This window comes from Chelonia mydas, chromosome 8 (genome assembly GCF_015237465.2).
Source record: "Chelonia mydas isolate rCheMyd1 chromosome 8, rCheMyd1.pri.v2, whole genome shotgun sequence".
NCBI classification, from domain to species: domain Eukaryota; kingdom Metazoa; phylum Chordata; order Testudines; family Cheloniidae; genus Chelonia; species Chelonia mydas.
Genome location: NC_057854.1, coordinates 41,941,812 through 41,955,760, shown reverse-complemented (window position 1 = coordinate 41,955,760; position 13,949 = coordinate 41,941,812). Strand labels below are relative to the sequence as shown.

At 49.3% G+C, this 13,949-nt stretch overlaps 1 protein-coding gene across 2 annotated transcripts in view; it reads left to right on the top strand.

Annotated features, from left to right (window-relative positions):
• The window catches only part of TMEM121 (transmembrane protein 121), a 180,289-nt gene extending 169,415 nt beyond the window's left edge, over positions 1-10,874 (top strand). Inside the window, exons 2-3 of one of the 2 annotated variants that reach the window (XR_006283382.1) lie at positions 7,614-9,522; positions 10,157-10,874. Coding sequence is in view for 1 of the 2 variants with exons in the window: in XM_043521212.1 (XP_043377147.1) it covers positions 8,397-9,335 (939 nt within the window). In the remaining variant the exon portion in view is untranslated. Of the gene's footprint in view, positions 1-6,075; positions 6,198-7,613 lie in introns of those variants that run through there. The other variant, XM_043521212.1, reaches the window with a different exon arrangement.
• Positions 10,875-13,949: the final 3,075 nt, after the last annotated feature.

The following is a 13,949-nucleotide window of genomic DNA, read 5'->3' as shown; positions in this document are numbered from 1 at the left end:
CTGGTATCAGTCCCCCCCTCACCCGCAGTTCCCAACAATTAACCAATAATCCAGAGGCTATAATGTGTTTTGACACGTTATTCTATAAGGGCTTGTCAGAAAAGAATGGTTGATAAAATGGTTCATTTGGCAAACAGATCAACTCATACATGGTATATGGTGCCTTCGGAGTTTAGAGTCAGTATCCCTCTATTCAGCTGTATCAAAATGGTGGTGTGTGATTTTCTCAGGAATCATAGAATATCAGGGTTGGAAGGGACCTCAGGAGGTCATCTAGTCCAACCCCTGCTCAAAGCAGGACCGATCCCCGACTAAATCATCCCAGCCAGGGCTTTGTCAAGCCTGACCTTAAAAACTTCTAGGGAAGGAGATTCCACCACCTCCCTAGGTAACGCATTCCAGTGTTTCACCACCCTCATAGTGCAAAAGTTTTTCCTAATATCCAACCTAAATCTCCCCACTGCAACTTGAGACCATTACTCCTTGTTCTGTCATCTGCTACCACTGACAACAGTCTAGAGCCATCCTCTTTGGAACCCCCTTTCAGGTAGTTGAAAGCAGCTATCAAATCCCCCCTCATTCTTCTCTTCTGAAGACTAAACATCCCCAGTTCCCTCAGCCTCTCCTCATAAGTCATGTGTTCCAGTCCCCTAATCATTTTTGTTGCCCTCCGCGGGACTCTTTCCAATTTTTCCACATCCTTCTTGTAGTGTGGGGCCCAAAACTGGACACAGTACTCCAGATGAGCCCTCACCAATGTCGAATAGAGGGGAATGATCACGTCCCTCGATCTGCTGGCAATGCCCCTACTTATACATCCCAAAATGCCATTGGCCTTCTTGGCAACAAGGGCATACTGTTGACTCATATCCAACTTCTCGTCCACTGTAACCCCTAGGTCCTTTTCTGCAGAACTGCTGCCGAGCCATTCGGTCCCTAGTCTGCAGCGGTGCATGGGATTCTTCGGTCCTAAGTGCAGGACTCTGCGCTTGTCCTTGTTGAACCTCATCAGATTTCTTTTGGCCCAATCCTCCAATTTGTCTAGGGCCCTCTGTATCCTATCCCTACCCTCCAGCGTATCTACCACTCCTCCCAGTTTAGTGTCATCTGCAAACTTGCTGAGGGTGCAATCCACACCATCCTCCAGATCATTTATGAAGATATTGAACAAAACCGGCCCCAGGACCGACCCCTGGGGCACTCCACTTGATACCGGCTGCCAACTAGACATGGAGCCATTGATCACTACCTGTTGAGCCCGACAATCTAGCCAGCTTTCTATCCACCTTATAGTCCATTCATCCAGCCCATACTTCTTTAACTTGCTGGCAAGAATACTGTGGGAGACTGTGTCAAAAGCTTTGCTAAAGTCAAGGAACAACACGTCCACTTTTCAGAGTAACAGCCGTGTTAGTCTGTATTCGCAAAAAGAAAAGGAGTACTTGTGGCGCCTTAGAGACTAACCAATTTATTTGAGCATAAGCTTTCGTGAGCTACAGCTCACTTCATCGGATGCATACTGTGGAAACTGCAGAAGACATTATATACACAGAGACCATGAAACAATACCTCCTCCCACCCCACGCTCCTGCTGGTAATAGCTTATCTAAAGTGATCACTCTCCTTACAATGTGTATGATAATCAAGTTGGGCCATTTCCAGCACAAATCCAGGTTTTCTCACCCTCCGCCCCCCCCCCCCCCACACAAACTCACTCTCCTGCTGGTAATAGCCCATCCAAAGTGACCACTCTCTTTACAATCTGTATGATAATCAAGTTGGGCCATTTCCAGCACAAATCCAGGTTTTCTCACCCCCCCCCTCTTTTTTTTCAAAAAACCACACACACAAACTCACTCTCCTGCTGGTAATAGCTTATCCAAAGTGACCACTCTCTTTACAATGTGTATGAAAATCAAGGTGGGCCATTTCCAGCACAAATCCAGGTTTTCTCACCCCCCCCCCAAAAACACACACACACAAACTCACTCTCCTGCTGGTAATAGCTTATCCAAAGTGACCACTCTCCCTACAATGTGTATGATAATCAAGGTGGGCCATTTCCAGCACAAATCCAGGTTTTCTCACCCCCCCACCCCCATACACACACAAACTCACTCTCCTGCTGGTAATAGCTCATCCAAAGTGACCACTCTCCCTACAATGTGCGTGATAATCAAGGTGGGCCATTTGCAGCACAAATCCAGGTTTTCTCACCCCCTTTGTGCTGGAAATGGCCCACCTTGATTATCATACACATTGTAAAGAGAGTGGTCACTTTGGATGGGCTATTACCAGCAGGAGAGTGAGTTTGTGGGGCGGGGGCGGAGGGTGAGAAAACCTGGATTTGTGCTGGAAATGGCCCAACTTGATTATCATATACATTGTAAGGAGAGTGATCACTTTAGATAAGCTATTACCAGCAGGAGAGTGGGGTGGGAGGAGGCATTGTTTCATGGTCTCTGTGTATATAATGTTTTCTGCAGTTTCCACAGTATGCATCCGATGAAGTGAGCTGTAGTTCACAAAAGCTTATGCTCAAATAAATTGGTTAGTCTCTAAGGTGCCACAAGTAACACGTCCACTGCTTTCCCTTCATCCACAGAGCCAGTTATCTCATCATAGAAGGCAATTAGATTAGTCAGGCATGACTTGCCCTTGGTGAATCCATGCTGACTGTTCCTGATCACCTTCCTCTCCTCTAAGTGCTTCAGAACTGATTCCTTGAGGACCTGCTCCATGATTTTTCCAGGGACTGAGGTGAGGCTGACTGGCCTGTAGTTCCCAGGATCCTCCTTCTTCCCTTTTTTAAAGATGGGCACTACATTAGCCTTTTTTTGACACATGCACAATACGCAGGTACCTAGGACACTGACTCCCACCCATGTGATGACATCAGAATCTCAGCTTGATTTCCGTTAAAACAAATGTGTTTCCAACCCTTGTGGTTCTGACGAAAAGGTTAAGAACGTGACCCAAGTGTAACTGATGCAGTGGTGTCTGCTTGAGTCTGCAGAAAGCCTGAGACAATTGCTTTAAGAGAGGGAACAGCCCCATGTGTAACCCATGCAGTGATAGCTGCCTAAGTCTGGGAAGATCAGTCAGAAAGGAGGGACTGCCCCTACTGTAACCAAGGCACTAAGGTCTGCCTGAGAATGCAGACATCCTACAGCAGGAGGAGCAACCAATAATACCAAGGTGGCAGACACCTGGCCCCTTAGTCACTAACACTGCTGGCCATGCCTCCTGCTGCTGCAGAGATGGGGAGAGTGGAGCCTTCCTGTTGCTTTGTGGGAGAGGGAGAAAATAAAGTGGGTGGCTACTACGGTAATACCACACCCCTGGATAGGTTGTTAGCAAGGGGTATTGAACCTGGGACTTCTGGATGACCACAAACCTCTACTGCCTGAGCTAGAAGAATCAGCTCTACTAGCCAAATCTGTAGTAGGCTTATTAACCTCCATTTGAGGCCAAGGCACCACAAAGTTGTGGTCACAAAATGCCACCCTGAGGTTTCTTCTTTCATGTGTATCACACATCTAGATTGTTCAGCCATGTAACTGATGGATCATTGAGGGTAGCACAACATTGCAGTCCACTCTGCGATCTTCTAAGCATGCACTTCTCCACCCCATGTTTGACTGTCTGCCTTGCTGGCAGGCACTGCTGGCACTGTGAAGATTGGACTAAGCCAAATTTCTGCCCGGTGGCAGACTGTTCCAGTCAGCAGCCTGTTAAGGCTAGTCCATGATCTGTGTCCCAGGCTGCCGACAGGTGAATGTAAGTTTGGGCTTCTGACATTTGCCCAGCACACCTGTCTAGCCCACAGTTGCTGTCACTCTGCGAGACACAGCTGTCGGCCCTGACATGCGCTTGTTCACCTGAGCTGGGCATCGGACCAGCAGCACTGGACATGAGTGCATGAATGTCCACTATAAAAGGATGTTGCAAAGTCAGTCATGGCAATTAGCAGGAACTGCCAGTCTAGTTGTTTTCTTCCAGAGGCAGGCAGCTCTTGTGGGAAGTGTGCGGTGCTTATTTGCACCTATTGGAACCATGTCAGCCTTGTGTGCAGCAGCTTGTTTTCATCTGGCACAGCCCTCCATGCAGTTATAAGGGTGAAGGCATCTTGTCTTAAAGTTTTGGGGGAGCTATTAGAGCCAACACATAGAAATTAGATGTTAATGTACGGCTCAGGCAACCACTAATGGTACAGGTTCAGATCTGAATCACGTGATGAGTATGCCAACTTCTTCCCCAAACTGCTGCACAGTATTTCACTAGCGCAAATACCAGCACCAGGGCCAGCCAAAATAAATGACTTCTGTTGTCAGTCATCGGCTGTGCCTGTATTCTTTCTGTGTGCTGCCTCAGCTCTGGCCAGAGAGCCGACACAGCAGACCTCGATCAAACTGCCCACAAAGACCACAAGACCTGGTTAGTAGCGAAGGCACCCAGCCAGATTTATTGTTAATGAAGCACAGTCCTAGTATCCTGTAGACTCTACAGAAGCACTAACACATGTATGTTTGTCACAGTGGACAAGCTCAGAGAACGGCGGGACTTTCCATTCCCCCCTCGGCTAGACAAAGACACTCCCGCTGAGACTTCTCTTTATACACCAATACAAACAAGTTACGTCTTGCTCCTCTGACGTGGCTAGTTATCACCCTTTACCTTGTACCTGTTGGTTCAATTAAAACATCTCTCTCCATCACACTGTCATCCTGACCTTTTATCTTTTGGGGGAGTCAGTGCGTCCCTGTTATCTTCGGGGAGTGTGTTTGTCCCATACTAGGTATCGCGGTATTTTGCTACAACCCTTCTGGAATGTGCTTGCATGAGTGTCCGGTGCCCAGCACTTCGCAGGAATGTGTGTCTTTTGGTAATCCCAGCCCTGTTCTGGACAGGTACTGTGAACGTGCATGGAGGCAGAGCCTGGCTTCTGCTCACAGCCTGACTTCGGCTTTATATTCGCAAGGCCTGGCCACTACATTAGTTCATGCCTCACACCTCATGCCTGGCCTCTTTTTCCAGGCCTCATGTCCCAGGCTTTCTTTCTATTACAACTTCTACCAAACTTTCTGCAAATTAGTGCAGGTAATGGCTAAGAAATAGATTCCCTCAAGACTATCGCGGAGAGTATATCTCTGGGTTTCAGAGTAGCAGCCGTGTTAGTCTGTATCCGCAAAAAGAAAAGGAGGACTTGTGGCGCCTTAGAGACTAACACATTTATTTGAGCATAAGCTTTTGTGAGCTACAGTCTAGCGACTCAGGGACTGGACTCTACCCAGACCCAAATGGCTTGGAAGTCCATGGAACCCAGCAATTAGGTCCACTTGCAGGAGACTGGTGCCCGTACAGAGGGGGACTGGGCCAGGTTGTAACATCCAGCACTAGGACTGTAGGGACAAGAATGAGGTAAAAGCTAAACTTCCTGTTTGCTTTGAGTTTGGCCAGGGCTCCGTGTAACCCACTGGTGAGTGTGTGCTACAGGTTCCTCGCTGTACCTGATCCACAGAGAATGGGAGTTTGTTACAGCCCCAGCCCCGACTGCCTGGCTCTTTCGCTGTAGTCACTCCTGTTTTTAGCTCCAGTGGCCCCTGGTTCAAGCCCCAGTGTGTTGGCCAAGCTGGGGGCCACCACATATGTGGCAGTGATCTGCCCTGTAGCTATCACCCAGCCCATACTACACTGAATGCTGATGCCCAGCTGTGCCACTGGCAGAACCATGGCTTTGTGTACTGTTGCCTGTCTATGGAGCGAGGGAGCCTCCTAGTTTTCCACACTGGTACAGCTCCTGAACTGGAGCCCATATGCATTAAAGCGCACAGAGCCTCTTGGACAGCACTTGTCACCCATGCTTCTTTGTATGCATGATTTGAAAGGTGGTGGTGTGTTAATTGGGATGGAATATAAGGTGCTGGCATAACCAGACCCTGCCCAGCATTAAACAGTGTTAAACAAGGTTCAGGCTTTGGTACACAGAGACCTGCTCAGTGCCATGGCAAACACCCCATTCAACAGTCTTCTAAACCTTTTACTAAAGATATAGAAAGGAAGGAAAACAGTTAATGTGTTTGAAATGCAAAGTTTTAAGTTAGGCTTTCTTTTTAACAACATCCCTTGTTCTCTTTTCCTGCAGCTGGAGAGAGTCTTTAAAGTGAAAAAGCCCCTGTTTGACAATCCTTTAGATGGTAAGAAATGTCCTTTTGTGGGGAAAGAGAAGAAGTTAGTTGAGAGGGGCTGGGACTGTCATTGTTGCTGTTGTTAAATAGGATCTCATTTCCCAAGAAGACACAACAAGACAAACAAGAGGGGAGAGAAAAGAACAGCAAAGGCAGAAAATGCAGCTTCTGTCTCTGGGGTTGACTCTGACATGCAACCTCACTGCTGGAAAAACACAGGCCCAGCACATGGTCTGACCAGCCACACCGAGACCTAGCAAACTTGTACCAGCATCAGGCTATTCAAGGCTCTGGTTTAGCTACCTCCGTCGGGCCACAGGCGCACAGCAGTGCTGTAAAATGGATGCTCTTGGCCAGCTAAATCAAATTCTTATTAAGACAGAAGGGACAAGCAGAGGAATAGGAAAGAGAAGAAATAAAGTGGGGAAGGAAAAGAATACACAAAGCTGGCAAAGTCCCACAGCCCAGGTGGCGGCTGGGATTCAGCCACAGCTGGTGGAGGTGGTGATGTCATTGGGATCCCTCTCTCCAGCCTGGTTGGGTCAGGACACCTCTCAGGATTAGCACAAAGAAGAGCTGGGCCCAGGAGATGGTGGGGGTGGCAGCCATGATGGTGAAAGTCACTCCAGTAGCCAGTTTTTCTCCCAAAGTCTCTTTCTGTAAGGAACCCTGAAAGCAGTGGTGAGTAGAGCAGCCCATCCCCTCATTATTTCATCCACCAATTGAGCCTAATATCAGACACACCAATACTGGCTCATTGACTTTCAGTCTCACACTGTTCCTGTTTACCAGGCATGCGCTGAACACAGTCCTTGAGTTATAGCCTTTTTGTTTGGATTCAGTCCCTCTGTCTCTCCTTTTCACCTTTTCCCATCAGCATTAGCTGTTTAGGTTATTGTGACACCTTAGGACCTTCCACTCCTCCCTTCTCACAGCTGAGCTCACAATGAGGGTAAATTGATAGGCCAGTCATCACACTGTGTTGCTGTCCGATAGAGACCAGCAGGGATTTTCTTGCACCTGTGGGCTGGGGTTCTTAGGAAGAGGCTTCTATTCCTCTGCCATTTGATGCATATTTCCTATGCAAATCCATGTAACTGCACCACCCTGCTGTGCATCTCCCTGAATAGAAAGATATTCTGTACTTCCAGAGTCACAGGCAGGCATTCTAATATTAGTACTTATTTAAGTTGTGCATGAAGAGAAGAGGGACATTAGCCTCCCGCACACTCTGGTAGCATTGGTGAACACAGGTTTAAGGCAGACTGAGTGTGTGGGACTTGGAGTCTCAGTTACAAGCAGGGAGTCCAGCTCAGAGCCTACCCATCACCTCTAAAGCTGAGGAACATCTGCAAATGCATCTTTTTACCCCTGGTATTTGTGACTGGTAGGCCCTTAACCAGTATTCTTCTTGGTCTCTTCCAGATCGCAGTGAATGGTGGGCCAGAGGTGAAGGTTTTAAACCCGATGCCAGGAAGAATGAACAAGGTTCACCATGGATAATACAAATGAGATTCCAGTGGAGGTAGTGACAAGCCCCTAATCTCTGACTCCTGAGCCGTTCACCAGGAGGAAAGCGCCATTTCCTGAGCTGCTTTGCCTTTCTTACACCCCAACTGGGTCCTGGCAGTACAGATCTGACTCACTTGCCTGATTATTAATCTGATTTCCAGGGATCTGGAGGAGAATTTCCGGCTTGGTGCTAGGAAGCGCATTAGAGGCATTAACTTGCTGCCCACAGGCCATTCAGGGGCATTCTCTCCCCTCTTACTGACCACAATGGAAAACCCAGCAAAGAGGCAGAGGATTTCTTAATGAAGGCTCGATGTGTTTAACCCCTGTGTAGCCCTTGGGAACAGCACTGGAGAGTGTTAGGCGATGTCGTGGAGGATCTATCTGAGGGCTCAGTGTGGGACCAGCTTTGCTGCCTAAACAGCAGAGCTACTGGATTTAAGCCTTTGGGATCAGCTGTTATGAAAGGTGACTTGGAATTTCTGGTGCATTTCTCTGCTGCAGCACCCTGATGTGAGACCCTCGAGAGCCGGGATTGTCTATTGCTTTGTCCTTTCAGGGACTTTTTAGGGGGGGTTGTTCCTGGTGGCCTTGGTGCTTTGTCTATAACTGATGAGCTTCTTCACTCTGCCCATGGGCCTCCTCCCTTGATGCACGCTTGTGCTTGAAGTGAAACAAGGAGGCGCTCACCTCACCATGGTGCTGCCGCCGCCTGACAAGCGCCACGTGTGTCTGACCACCATTGTCATCATGACCAGTATGGCCTTCATGGACGCCTACCTGGTGGAGCAGAACCAAGGGCCACGGAAGATTGGTGTCTGCATCATCGTCCTGGTGGGAGACATCTGCTTCCTCATCGTGCTGCGCTATGTGGCGGTATGGGTGGGGGCTGAGGTGAAAACAGCCAAGCGGGGCTACGCCATGATCCTGTGGTTTCTCTACATCTTTGTGCTGGAGATTAAGCTGTATTTTATATTTCAGAATTACAAAGCAGACAAGAAGAATCTGGAGACGGTGGCCAGGAAGGCCTTGACCTTGCTCCTGTCCATCTGTGTGCCAGGGCTCTACCTGGTGCTGGTGGCCTTGGACAGCATGGAGTACATACGAACCTTCAGGAAGAAGGAGGATCTGCGGGGACGCCTTTTCTGGGTGGCCCTGGACCTGCTGGATATATTAGACATTCAGGCCAACCTGTGGGAGCCACACAAAACTGGGCTTCCCATCTGGGCAGAAGGGCTCATGTTCTTCTATTGTTACATACTGCTCTTGATCCTGCCTTGTGTCTCTCTTAGTGAGATTAGCATGCAAGGGGAGCACATTGCTCCGCAGAAAATGATGCTCTACCCTGTACTGAGCCTGGTCACCATCAACATTGTAACCATATTCATCCGGGCCATTAACATGGTCTTGTTCCAGGACAGCAGGGTCTCCACTATCTTTATTGGCAAGAACATCATTGCCATAGCCACCAAGGCATGCACTTTCTTAGAGTATAAGAAACAGGTGAAAGAATTCCCCCAGAATGCTATTGCCCTGGAGCTCCAGCAGAACTCAATCTCTCACAATCAGACTATCCACAGTACACAGGGCATTTCTCACGAGCAGTCACCCACCAGGGAAATTTTGGTTACATGACAGATCACCTCCGGACATCAGCATTGGCTTGCATTGCATTAGAGGTGTAGGGAGGAGAGAAGCTGCTCTCCCATTGTATGGGGCATGCGTGATGGACAAGTCCCAGCAAGGAGAGCTCTCCCAGGCACAAAACACTTACCACATTTTAATCAAACTATGGAGTGTTTCCTAGACCTCTTCATCTCAGGTATAGCCCTAGGAGTTCTCCAGGAAAACCAAATGAACTTGCAAAGGACCTGAACGAGCTACACCCTCTGTTTTCCTTCCCTTCCTTTCACCCACTCCTCCCCTGCCCAACCAAATTCCCTGATGCTGAGATTTCTTTGTTCCTTAAGACTCTCACCTTCGCTCCAAGTCTGGAATGAAGATATTGTTACCAGAGTCCTTTGTATGGAATGGGAATGGGGGGGAGGGGCGTTTGCACCAGTGAATCCTGTGATTATAGATGTGTCTTATTCCAAAGGGTTGTGTTTACTGTTCCCTATTTATAACTGTCTCTTCTTTGATCCTTTCTGGGAATGCCCATTGTTGGGTCTGGCTTCTTTTGGTTTGTAATCCACTGGAACAGCTCCCTTTGCTATTAGTCCCAGCAGGAATGACACAAAAAGTAGCACCCAACACTATAAACAGCTATGTCTCTCCTCTCATTCTCTTGCTACTCGGCTTAGGCTACAGGTTGGGAAGCAGGGATATCCATCTCTGCTAGTACACTAAGCCAACTCAGCGGGTAGCAGTATTTGACAAGCTAATGTTAATCTAATGCTGGTGTTTTATGTATCTTGTTCACTTCAAATGACTCAGCACAATATTTCTATTTTTAGAAGGATATCTCTCTCGCTCGCTCTGGCAGTGTGAACGCTCCTGACTACAACAGATGGTGCAGTGCAGCTGGCCTGGTGAGTCCAACCAGGGCCAGCATGAGTGGAAGCAGATGCCGAGGAGAGCTAATAATAATGACGATGATGATGATGCATTTCACTCCAGCATCAATGTTTATAAAGAGGGCTGCTTTCCACAGCTACTATATTTTTAAAAATAAAATATTTCCATAAAATGGAGAGAAGTGCTGCTTGAGCCGCGTGACCATGGGAGAGCTGGGAACCAGCACCATGTACAGATCTCCTCCCCTTTGGGCATGCCAAATGGCTCATACACGCTGCTGGGGGGCAGCTGAATAATAAAAATAAAAACCCAATGAGAACAAACCGGATTTGTAGTTTTGTGTCTGTGTTTGGAGGCATGTGGAGGGCTCGTAGTACTGCAACATTGCTGGTGTCCCATCTCATTTGGGATCTCCTGAACCCACAGCAGTTCCTGCCACCAGCATGCCAAGCTCCACAGCATCTTCTCTTGCTACTCCATCCTGATTCCAGAGCACATGGCTGTGCTCTCTTCTCCCCAGAGAGCACAATCATGGTGTGTCTCATGGCCTCCCCCGGGTGCCATAGCTTGCTTGTTCTGCTGCCTAGAGCTGGTTGAAAAAAATTTGATGGAACAGTTTTCCATCAGAAAATGGTGTTTCATTGATTGCAAAATGTTTCATGGGAATGTGTTGATTCTGATGATGTTTTCTATAAAAATATTTCAAAATGGAGTTTTTTGCTTTGACTTTCTCATTTCATTTTGCGTTTCCCATTTTGTTCCATTCTGATTTTCTTGTTTCAGTTTGATTTTTATATTACATTATAAATATAAATTTTAATATTATATGGTATTTAAATATATCAAAATCAAAAATTTCAGTTAGGTTATTTCAATGTTTCAGAAGTGAGATTTTTTTTTCAGAATTTCCATTCTGTGAAAATTTCAACTTTACATCCCAATACTGGATGAAAACAAATTTCAAAATTTCAGAATGTCCCACAGGCTAGATGTTCTGATTTCTCTCCTGCTGCTCCTACCCACCATAATACACCCATGCTGGTACTGCTAACCCCCAAAATAGCATGGTCATGCCACTCGCTTCCCTCCCCACCCTAGAGCACATAGCTGCTGACTCTGCTCTCCTCCCTGACCCAGGAAGCCCTACTTCAAAACCCTGTGAACTAGTCTCTCATTCTGCTTTTCTCAGGGGAACATACACAATGCAGGGCACCGAGGCGATGGCAGGGCATTGTTGGCATGACACAGATTCTTATTTACCCTGATCAGATGCCCACGGAATCTAGTTTGCCATCAGGCAATAGCTGATCCTCACTGGCTATAGTGCTACTGTAACACACTGTTACCATCCCCTGTGCCTGACCCCCAAAGGCTGTGAGTCCATCGCTGCACCACACCACCCCCTTCAGAGGTTGGCTGTTCAGCACACGCTGCAGCAGCGTGTGCTTTTTAGTGCTGGGTGACCTGGGTTCAACTGTAGGGTCAGCCAAGGCAGTGGCCAGCCCACTGCAGTGCAGATATCCATCAGCGGGCAAGGCAATGTTTTCAGACGCAGATGCCTAGATTTCCTATATGGCCTGCCCTCTGGGGTGCTGCACACATCCCCCAGGGAGGGCGGGAGGCAGAGGGTGGGCAGCAGTTCCTCAGCTCTCTTGAAAGCCACAGGTGGCTTTGACGCTCTTCCTTTGAAGAGATGGGGGAGGCTCCCTGAGTAGCTATGGACTGAGCTATGGACATGCTACCCTTCCCTGAGAGGTTCAGTGTGCAAGGACAATGTACAGACAACTCCTCCTCGCAGTGCCATGGCCCAGCTGACACCCTGCCCCCTTTGGGGCACTTCACCCTATTGCTTGCTGCCCTCCTCTGCTCACTCGTGGCCCTGACACCATCTGTCCCCAGGAGTCCCGAATCACTGGGCTGGAACGGCCTGTCAGGTGCCACTGCAGCCCTGTGGCCTCTGCTGTGAAGCCTTGCTGCAGCGAAGGCGCCCTTCCTCATAGTTCGTGCTGAACCACCAGACCTTGCCATGGGTTGGAGTCCCATTCTACAGCCTTTGGGATTCCAGGCTTCACCCAGAAATCACTGCAGCCCCACGATACTCCCAGTGCCCTCCAGCAGCAGCTCCACAGTCCCTGACCAGGGCCCTGCCTTCCCTGCGGCCTACCCAGACCCTTTCCCCATGCCATCCCCACCCTGCAATGGGAGGAGGGCAGCAGGGGTGGGAGTTCCCGCCAGTTCCTGAGCTAGGCAGGACCGTGGGTTTGCAGGGCTGGCTCTGGTCTCTGTGCATGGGGGGCCCAGGCACAACGCTCAGGCCGCTGGGAACCCCAGCAGGCAGCGCTGTCTCCTCTGCACCCAGCCTGCCAAGGCAGCCATCACTCCTCTTGCTTCAGAGAGCTCAGCAAGCTGCTGTCAGGGTGAGAGATGGGCCTGGATCTGCATGTCATCGAGCCTGCAGGTGCCCACTCCAGGGTGCGGGCTTGGCCCGTCACAGCCAGGGCTTGGGCACAGAGCACCGAGTTGGAGCTTTCGCCCAGAGTCGGGGGGGTTGAACTTGTCCCAGTTACCACGTTCAGACCTGGATCTGAGCTCCTCCCACCCCCGGGAAGAGGGCAGGGCAAGGCAGAGGATTGGGCCCAGGACTGGTTTGAGCTTATCTCTAGTCAGGACAACAGCCTTGTCCACATGGGCACCCAGGGGGCCTGTACTTAGCACATCTCACTGCAGCGCACTGGGAAAGCTGGAGCCGGCACTCATTATCTGCACAGCTATGGGCAATCTGCACTGATGCCTCCCAGCGCTGACCATACAGGGACAAGGCCACAGCACGGTCATCTAGGAACAGCTAGTGTGAGCCCTCATGGCCATGGGATTTCGAAAGAAAAGCTACACCTCACCCCCCACACACACATTCTCAGCCACTATCTCTACCCTGTCCCACCTCACCTCACCCACTCTAACCCAAACCACCCCCCTGTACAAGCTGGGACCAAGCCTACTCAGTGACCAGGGTTCCTCAGAGATGTAACGAGACAAAGCTCCTTCATGAGATTCCGTTCGCACCCCAACAAAAGTGCTATCACCCCACAAACAGAAGATGCTCCCTAGATGGCTGTGGGGACATGGGGATATGATGTCCCTGGTGGATGCCTATGGTTAGCTGGCACCCCACACGCTGGGTCAGAGTCACCAAATTCATCTCACACAAAGGCCATGTTGGCAACTTGCCGGGATCTTGGCGAGGCCATATAATTGGTGCTAAATGGAGCTGGTGACAGCTGCGCTCCTCTTGAAACAGAAAGGTACCCCCCCACCCCTGCTCACACCTCTCTGAGAACATGGGCCACAGTAAGTGATGCTCCATCTTGCTGTGGGGCTTGTACCAGATCTAGTGTGGGGAGTGTTCTGAGACTGAAGAATTACCTGCGAGTCCTAAGGGTCCAGCCAATCCAGGTGACCCAGGGCAGGGATCTAGGCTCCTAGTGAAAGCAGCCACTCCAGTCTGCTCAACATTGCTACCTCGTTGGGGACTCTCTCTGCTACCTGATTGTGCTGACAGACCACTCCAGCCACCCAGCTGTCCTCACACCTGAATCTAGTCTCAATGGGACACATCTCCCTATTCATGTTTGTTAACTCTGTGGAGGTCACTTCCCTCCCGAGTGATGTTGTAGGAGCTTGTCCACTGGGATAAAAACAGGGAAGGAAGAAAAGCAAATGGAAAAAAATCAA